We start from the raw sequence: 9,000 nt of genomic DNA, 5'->3' as shown, positions 1-9,000 counted from the left end.
AGCAGGATTAAAAGTGCGTAAAGAATAATTTCAGCATACTTGAAATTCTAATTTTTAAAAACTATTCATCCTCCTCTGCAATTTTTTTTAATACGATATTATAATGATCATTCATTTATTCACTTTTTTAAATATCGACGCTGCAAGAACTATTAAACTTTGAAATTTACTTGTCAACCTAAATCATTGCAACACGTAACTTGCAGTAGAAATTCAAGAGTCAAGACCTACAAACGACTAGACCTCCAACTTGCAGTCAATTTAATTCGTTTACGTTTTAGGTGTAGGTGCCACCTAATTGTTTTATTCTTTGTGTTTAAGTTCTATGAAAAGAAAATTACACAATCAAATTACTTCTTTTATGAGTCGCTAAATACTGATTAAAAATAATTTATTAATATCAGTTATGTGATGCACTATAAATAAAAATAAAATAAATAGTTTTGAAAGTTTTAATTAAAAATAAGCCATAAATATTTACATTGTATAACTATAAATCATCATAAAATAAGCAAATAAAATTACGTCTTTATGACTCTTTAAGGTATATCTTGTGGTATTATTATTTAAAAATATTTTTATATATTTGGTGTTACCGCAGGTAAGAAGTATAATATCAAATTATTTTTAAATATAAATAGATAATATTACGTAGATTAAAAGAATAGTTCGATGTACAAAACATTAAGTATTCACGTAGGAAAAGAGTCTCCTCCCAAAGAATATAAAAATATTTTTATATCCTCCCAAAACATTACGTTAATATGACTACTTCTATAGCTCGAATCCATTAATTAGATTTTACAAAGACAATTTTATCTATGCTCCAAAACTCTCTCCTATGTAATATTAGGTAGAGTAACATGTTAAATTTCAATTAAAAAATCAATTACCACAAGAAAATTGTTTATATTTTTATCAAACTTCTAGAAAGTTGGCCGGTCAGAATCTCCCCACGTGTCATCTTCTCTATCTTTCCATATAAATGCTCCTCCAAAAAGGGTAAAAAATCTCACTAACTCCGCTGCAAAAACTTCATTAAACGCCGACGTTATCCGATATGCCAGCCGGAGAATACCGCAATGCCACACCGGCGACACCACATCCACCGACAGACACGGCGGAAGAATCCACATGGCTATGGACACAAATCAAAGCCGAAGCTCGGCGCGACGCCGAAGCCGAGCCGGCATTAGCCAGCTACTTATACTCAACTATACTCTCTCACTCTTCGCTTGAACGTTCGCTCTCTTTCCATTTGGGAAACAAGCTTTGTTCTTCCACGCTCTTATCCACACTCCTTTATGATCTGTTTCTCAATACTTTCTCTAATGAACCTGAGCTACGCGCCGCCGCTTCCGCTGACCTACTCGCTGCTCGTTACCGGGACCCTGCTTGTGTTTCATTCTCTCATTGTTTGCTTAACTACAAAGGTTTCCTTGCTTGTCAGGTCAGTAATTACTTTTTCACCTTATGGATTTTATATATGAATTATGATGCTGTAAATTTGGCTCTTCAAGAAAGATTGGGACTTTTGTGGAAGTTTTCTGGAAAGAGAGGGACTTTTGAGTAAGAAAAGATGAATTTTTGGGGGATTTGGAAGTGGAGATGCATTATACTCCAATTTATGAGTCAAAATTTGACTAGACAGTAAGTTTAAGAAACAAGTAATAAGAGTTTTATGACTTGAAACTTATAATGTTGGAAATACCAAACATTTGTGAGAATATAAAAACTTGTATTAAGGGTAAAATGGAAAGTTTAAGTTAATAATCTGTTACCAAATTTTGAAGGCATCATTCTCTTGGAGGGAATATGAAAATTTTACTACATTATAGTGATTTTGTAAAATTGTCTCTTTATTAAAGATGGGGAATTTTGTGAAATTTTTGGAAAGATGAGGACTTTTGAATAAGAAAAGATGGTTTGTCGGGAAATTTCGAAGTTGAGATGCATTATGTGAAATTTGAGGTTGAAGTTGTTGGAGGAGCCTGTAAAGTGAAGTCTCAATCTTCTAATAGACTGGCCTTGAGAAGTTAATACTGGTTAAAAAATTGATTTAGGATGTGAGAAGGTGTATCTACTTGAATGTGAGAGTAATATTTGAAACTTTTTAAGTTTTGGGATCTTACCTTGTTCATACCTTGCTAATGTACTACTATGTTATAACAATAGGCATATTGTTCTGTATGAAAAGAACAAGGCATATTTGTCAAGCGGTTACATTAGCAAGATGATGGGAAGAGACGATCTCTTTTCCTTAACTAATGGCAGTGGTTTCCGAACCAGTGAGCTATCAATGAGCACTAACTAAAAGCGGATGGGAATAAGTACCTGTTCCTTACAACAATCGAACCCTTGTCTTCTTGTTTCATTGTACACTCCTCAACTATACTAATGGACTTGTATCTTTCCACCGATATAGGTACTGTGTAACTCTGCACCCAAGCTTAGATTAGATCGAAAGACAACAATTCGATCTTTCATTTGAGGTATTCATAAAGTAGGGGAAGTTGGTCTTGTTCAATGGATTAAAATGGGGAAAGAGTGTTGTCGCAGTGAAGTGTATAGCCCATGGAATGTGGCCAAATTCTTCTACAAGCTTGAGAGCTCAAATAAGCTCAATAACATTATAAAGAGAGAGGATTTAGAGTATAGGATTAGGTTGTACTCCTCTGTCAACGTATTGTGGGTTATCATCTCCATTAATATGGACGTTGTTTTATCACTAGTTTGTGGCTGGTACACAGTGTGATAGTGGTAAAGAGGAATTACAAAAAGGGAAGGTTTTCAGATAGGAGGGAGGTCTTCACTGGCAAACACCCCAGAAACAAAAGATTAATGTTCATGTGTATGTAGATTCAGATGGATATACGCTTTTTATCCTTTACTTTTTAACTTTTCTAGTACACATTGTTCTATACCACTATTTGCGGATTTGGCTCTCGCTGACTACGAGATATACTTGGCTAATTAACACTTTGGGCAGTTCATCATATTCTAAGCTTCTTGATCAAAATCATATTCTAAGCTGAAGAGGGAAAAGTAAACGTTTCGTTTGGTTAACAAACAATCAGATATATTCTTCTTTTTTTTTGGCCAAAATTAGTAGTCGTTGGCATCTTCTGGAAATATAATATTGATTGATAGGCATGTGTTTCTCCCCTTTCTTGAGCCATGTGGTAGGTAGGAACTATTAACAAGGTAGTTTTATATTCTTCAGGCACATCGAGTAGCCCACAAGCTTTGGACTCAATCCCGAAGGCCACTTGCTCTGGCACTTCAATCCCGAATCTCTGATGTTTTTGCTGTTGACATTCATCCAGCTGCCAAGATCGGTAAAGGTATCCTCTTTGATCATGCAACAGGAGTGGTGGTTGGCGAGACTGCAGTTATTGGAAACAACGTGTCAATTCTTCACCATGTAACCTTAGGAGGGACTGGTAAGATTGGTGGTGACCGGCACCCTAAGATTGGGGATGGTGTGCTCATAGGTGCAGGTGCCACAATATTGGGCAACGTGAGGATTGGTGAGGGGGCCAAGATTGGCGCTGGATCAGTGGTATTGATTGACGTGCCACCACGGACAACTGCAGTTGGGAATCCAGCAAGGTTGGTTGGAGGGAAGGAACAACCAACTAAGCATGAGGAATGTCCCGGAGAGAGTATGGATCATACATCTTTCATTTCTGAATGGTCTGATTACATCATATGACTTGCATCCCTCATGTATGCTATATCTGCAAAGTGAACAAGAAGTCGTCTACGAACCTAGCAGAGAGGACAAAGGTTCAATCTTAACGCTACTGACTGTTAAACATGCTCTTTGTGCTAGTCCAACAGTCCAAAGTGCAAAGAACTTATATCTATCTTTTTTTTTCCCAATAGTCTTTCTGTTTTTCTACATTTACATGCTGTCTGAGAGGGTTGAAGGCTCTTGTTTTTATGCAGAGATTTCTGCTTGGAGTCGCCTTACAGCAAGTTCCCTTTGATGGCACAAATATATAGTAGTATGTATTATGAGTTCAGTATCTACTCGTTGCTGGTCTTCCTAGGCCTTAAAAACTGGTGAAATTAACTGTACGAGTACTGTCCTATTATTATTGTTATCATTATTGCTTCATTATTATGTAATTGTATAATAACATGGTATCTATGTGTTGGCTGATATTTCTGAATTAAGGTTGATTTCAGTATTTGATAAATTTATTTGTACAATTTATATAATCCACGAAAAATACTGTTAAAACGGGTATGTTAAAGCAAATGAATTATCCATGTCCGAGAGCCGTTATCTATATTTGTGGACATTTGTGCGTCTACATGGAGCTCTTGATTTTGTTGAAAACACACCCACTGAGCTTATAAAAAAAGAATGAGAGGCCATATAAGATTTGGCATGAATTCCATGGGGGCACAAGAGTTGTCACGATTGAAAAGATAAATAAAATAGATGACTATAAGGAATCAACGATTCTCTCTTCTTAAACGACTTATATCCTCCACAGTAGATTATCCAATCTTGAGCATCTTAGTAGATGCGAACAATCTTTATTTTTGGTGGCGTTCCCAGGCGCTATCAAATGGGGGTCTAAACTTTGCATATTATACGTATCAGCTTGACTTCGTTCTGAATGGAGGAGGCATTCTGGTGGACACATGCATGTAGGAGGGCTGTTGAGTACATAAGCTAAAAGCCTAAAAGACAGCGACTAAATGTTTTATTATTATTTTTTTTTAAAATAAAAAGGACGTCCGATGAACAAAACATTCCGCGTTTACGTAAGATCCGGGAAAGGGCCGTACCCAAAGGAGTGTGCTATAGGGAACCTACCCTAATACAAACACCAGTAGCTGATTCCACAGTTCAAACCCATGACTTATAGGTCACACGGAGATAACTTGACCGTTGCTCCAAGAGTGTGATCACGTTTTATTATCAATGAGAACTTTAAAAAATTGTACTTAAACAACAGCGGTTCTCTTGGTTCTACTATGAATACATCACAAAAATGGATATTAAAGAGTAACATGTAGTATTTCTAACAATCTTAGGTCATTAAACTTTTCTATCACAGCATAAGATGCCAGAATGAGGCATTGCTTTACAACAAGTTAATATACATCATTGCAACATGACCTCGTATACAGATGATTGATATGGAGGATGTATAGCCAACCCAAATCAATCTGGGATCAAGGCGTTGAGTGATTAAACATCAGTGTATATACTGAATGCCCGGATCCTACGTAAATTCGGGAGGAACTTGCCGAGTTGACAATTTATTGTAATGAAGAATCATGCCTATGTTAAAGAATGGAAATTTACAAACTTCATCAGAGATTGGCGATTTCTGAACCTGAGGACGATTGTTACGATTTTCAAGACTACATTGTGGATTTTTGACTATTTCTGCTACTAGTGACAACTTCTATGACAGCATCATCTCGTGATGGTACTCTCAGATACGCTTTCATCATATCATAAACTGTAAACCCAATCGCAACAGATGGTACAACCTTATTTTCAAACATAGTGTAGTCATCAGTTAGACAGTTACCATAATAGATACTAAAAAGGCAATAAGGGTCAGATGATGTATCGATATGTTTGTACCTTCAGATAGTTGAGGCTAAGCCCGGAAAATAGTTGTTTCCATCCGTGTCTTCGCACAATCATAACAAGAGTATCAAGTGTTCCTTTCATTTCATAGCTGTTTGATGCTGAGAGTCGCTGAACCTGAAAAGTTCATGCACTCTCTGTCATTCCATTGCCAAAAAAAAAAAAAATCAACGTCTTCATGTGACCTATAGGTCACTGATTCGAGCCGTGGAATCAGCCACCGATGTTTGCATTAGGGTAGGCTGCCTACATTACACACCCTTGGGATGCGGCCCTTCCCTGGACCCTGCGTGAACGCGAGATGCTTTGTGCACCGGGCTGCCCTTTTTAATTTTATACAACCTCACTAAAATTACCTGCATTTGCCGCCTGACAACGTCTAGAGGATAAGTGAAAGTTTGGCCTAGAACTCCTGCAACAGATCCACATGCTAGTTTTGTGGCGATATCCTTCTTGCGCTCCTTAGGGACATGGCTCTTCATTTTCTCGTAGAAGTAAAATTTCAACCCGGCATATGGAAAGATTCCATAAAGTGACGGAGCTGAAACGCAACATGCAATATTACCTTATAAGACTAGCTAATAACCGTGAATACAAAGTATGGTAAGGCAATGCACTTACCAACACCACGGTATAAGCCTTTAATTCCAGCCTCCTTGTAAGTCTTGGAAAAACAGTCCTTTATTCCTTTGTAAACTTGTTCACTAGTAACGAGCCCTTGTACGTTTAACTTTTGGGATCCAACTACCTAGCTGATCATATGCAAATCAGTCCTCAGTTGATCGTGGAACAGTAAAGCGAATTCAACTCAATTTCATTAGACTAACAAAGTCAAGCTCGAAAGAAGTTGGAATTAATCAAGACAACAACCTCTCTGCCCTCCTAGGGTAAGGGTAAGGTTTATTATTGTTGTTGCCAATTTTTCCACTATGCTTTTGGAGGGAGGAGATATCGGGCGATAGGGAGACAGAAAATTATTTCACATGGGAAAACATTGAAAAGAGTATGCCTTTATGTTTCTCACCTGGTAAGCCAATTTCGTTCGAACTAAATCAAGTGGATAAGTAAAAAGTACAGCAGTTCCACCAGCAAATGATCCTGCTATGAGATCTAGAATCGGACCGGTCCCAACTCCAGGAATTCCATTTATAATCCAGCGGCGGTACTCTTCATAGGCCATGTAATGCAGTGCTGCATATGGGACGATGCGAGCAACACTAGCTCCATTTCCCCTGAAAGAGGAATTCCAAAAATACATTTAAACTTACGGCGAAGTTATCTAGACAGTTTCCTTTTTCTAGACAGTTAAATTGACGAACAAATACTGCATCTGCACCTGAAAAAACCAGGAGCTCCTTCTGTCTTGGCAATCTTTGTAAAGGATCCGAACAGCCCCAAACTCCGAAATTCAGCTTGTCTGGTCTAGGAAAAAGAAAATTAAATATAAGGAATTCAATTTTTCCGCTTTCTACTATTCAATATCACCAAGAATTCATGCTGACTCTTGAAAGTATTTTCCACTTTCTACTATTCAATATCACCAATCTTTTCAAGATTCTAGAGCTCATTTCTGGACATATTATTCTTCCACATTGTAATTTCAGCAGCATAAAGCAGTCGGAATCAAGATTTGAAGTTTATGGGTTCTGAACTAGTCACCAGACCCGTAACTCGTCTTAGTTACTGGATTCTTAAGTAAATATTAATACATATTTAATGGAACTCCTAACACGAATACAGGGTGTAAGCAAAATCTACTGGGTTCGTCCGCACCCATAGTTAATGATCTAGCTCTATCCCTGCTCATAAGGTCTTCCTCTAATTCAATATTAGGAAACAAAAAACAAAAAAAAAAGGTGTAAACAACCAAAATCATGAAGGGTAAATTCTAACTTCTCTCTCTAGATCATCAAGAAAGATTAAACAACATCAATAATGTCTAAGTCCTAAACAAGTTAGGGTCGGCTATATGAATTCTCGTTCGCCATGCTCTCCATTTAAATTCATCTCAGCCATCGATAAAGATCAAATTCTTCAAAAAAAGTTCCACTTGGGAGCTCATGTCAACCACTGTAATTAGTTCCATTTAAGCAAATTGTTCAGTTTTAACTGATAAAACTTAAAATAAATCACAAAAAAAAAAAAAAATTAACTTAAATAGCCACCCGCCACAAAAAAATTTAGCCTGCAGATATATATATATATATATATATATATATATTAGTACATAATTTAGTATATAATATATGTATATTGGTTAGGGGATGTAAATATTTCTGCCGGAGCGGCCAAATGCGTAAACCCCAAAAAAGGCCAAGAAATAAAGCACACATAAATGAAAAAAAACAAAACTTTGAGCCTCAAAAGCACAATTGAATCAAAGAGTTAGAAAAAACCCAAGAATTTGCTAAAAATTAATACCTGAAATAAGATCTTGATACGCTCAAAAGGGGCAACAGCAGTTTTAGCAAAACCACCAGCTACACCACCAGCTATAAGTTCTTTAGCAAATAAAGGAATTCCCTCTATAATTCCATCCCAAAATTCATTCTTCTCACTTTCTTCTCTCTGTTTAGCCATTAAAAACAAAACCCCTTTAGAGAAAAATACAAAAAATGAGAGAATTATTAAAGATGTTAATGGAGTCTAGTTCTGTAGCTGTGTGAAAGTGAAAAAACTATAGGCTTTGGTTTTTGGCTGTTAGAAAAATAGCCAATTAATGAAAGTTGCGGCTTTTGTACATCTGACAAGTCAGACTGGCCAACCAAGCGCTAACGGGGATTATAAAAAATGGAAAAGGGCCAAAATTACCCCTATTGTATGGTAAATGATTTATAAAAGCCCCGTCCATCTATCCATCTGAAAATATATAGGACATTATTTCTAATTTCAAATTTATCCCTGCGACTAACGGAATTCCATGTCTGCATCTCATTAAATGATGTGGCCATATTTCATTTGTCCACGTGGATCAGTGGGGCTAACATTATCTTTGGGTATTTTTTTAATCATTAAACCGATCCGACCCATTTCTTTTACCTATGGGTCAGTCTTTTAACCCTAAACTCACAGGCAAAATACTTACTTTTTACCATTTCTCTCATTTTTTTTTCTATCTAAACTATCAATGGCGATTTTAGGGCTTCGTTAAGGTTCATTGTCTGGTCCGATTTGGTGCGCTCAAAACAGGAAGACCTTTTATTTCCAGCGATATCTTGCATTATTATTCGATTAAAGTAAGTATTTACAGCTTAAATTTATTAAATTGTAGAGTTGAGAATATTTGGGAATTGACAAGTTTATGTCTGTTGCATGTGATGTTTTTATCTTTTCTCAGCTATTTTTTGTACATTTCTAGAATTTTTTATGTTACTTTT

The 9,000-nt window shown here is 36.6% G+C and overlaps 2 protein-coding genes across 3 annotated transcripts; one reads left to right on the top strand and one right to left on the bottom strand.

Annotated features, from left to right (window-relative positions):
• The first annotated feature begins 953 nt into the window (after positions 1-953).
• Positions 954-4,205, top strand: LOC104215631 (serine acetyltransferase 5). 2 transcript variants are annotated; one of them, XR_708245.2, is made up of 3 exons: positions 1,006-1,450; positions 3,224-3,789; positions 3,952-4,205. XR_708245.2 is itself a non-coding variant. In XM_070149977.1 (2 exons), exons 1-2 carry the CDS (start codon positions 1,061-1,063, stop codon positions 3,713-3,715), a joined length of 882 nt encoding a protein of 293 aa, XP_070006078.1. In that variant the 5' UTR covers positions 954-1,060; the 3' UTR covers positions 3,716-4,205. The 2 variants fall into 2 exon arrangements, 1 of the variants encoding a protein (XP_070006078.1); XM_070149977.1 differs by having other exon boundaries at positions 954-1,450; positions 3,224-4,205.
• Positions 4,206-4,909: 704 nt separating this feature from the next.
• On the bottom strand, positions 4,910-8,343 carry LOC104215633 (mitochondrial carrier protein CoAc2-like). Its single transcript, XM_009765477.2, has 7 exons — positions 8,045-8,343; positions 6,960-7,045; positions 6,648-6,855; positions 6,245-6,371; positions 5,980-6,164; positions 5,618-5,740; positions 4,910-5,520 (listed from the first exon to the last, which is right to left on the bottom strand). Exons 1-7 carry the CDS (start codon positions 8,201-8,203, stop codon positions 5,389-5,391), a joined length of 1,020 nt encoding a protein of 339 aa, XP_009763779.1. The 5' UTR covers positions 8,204-8,343; the 3' UTR covers positions 4,910-5,388.
• Positions 8,344-9,000: the final 657 nt, after the last annotated feature.

The sequence above is a fragment of the Nicotiana sylvestris genome, chromosome 6 (genome assembly GCF_000393655.2).
Source record: "Nicotiana sylvestris chromosome 6, ASM39365v2, whole genome shotgun sequence".
Classification (NCBI taxonomy): domain Eukaryota; kingdom Viridiplantae; phylum Streptophyta; class Magnoliopsida; order Solanales; family Solanaceae; genus Nicotiana; species Nicotiana sylvestris.
Note: the sequence above shows the minus strand (reverse complement) of the source record. Positions and strands in the feature narration are given on the sequence as shown.

Bases quoted from the DNA above. Each gene is read 5' to 3' on its own strand.
- LOC104215631 (XM_070149977.1), top strand. From the start codon at position 1,061: ATGCCAGCCGGAGAATACCGCAATGCCACACCGGCGACACCACATCCA. The intron at 1,451-3,223 runs GTCAGTAATTAC...TATATTCTTCAG, and splicing joins AAGGTTTCCTTGCTTGTCAG to GCACATCGAGTAGCCCACAA.
- LOC104215633 (XM_009765477.2), bottom strand. From the start codon at position 8,203: ATGGCTAAACAGAGAGAAGAAAGTGAGAAGAATGAATTTTGGGATGGA. The intron at 6,165-6,244 runs GTAAGTGCATTG...GTTGCGTTTCAG, and splicing joins AGGCTTATACCGTGGTGTTG to CTCCGTCACTTTATGGAATC. The intron at 5,521-5,617 runs GTACAAACATAT...TTTGAAAATAAG, and splicing joins TTAGCCTCAACTATCTGAAG to GTTGTACCATCTGTTGCGAT.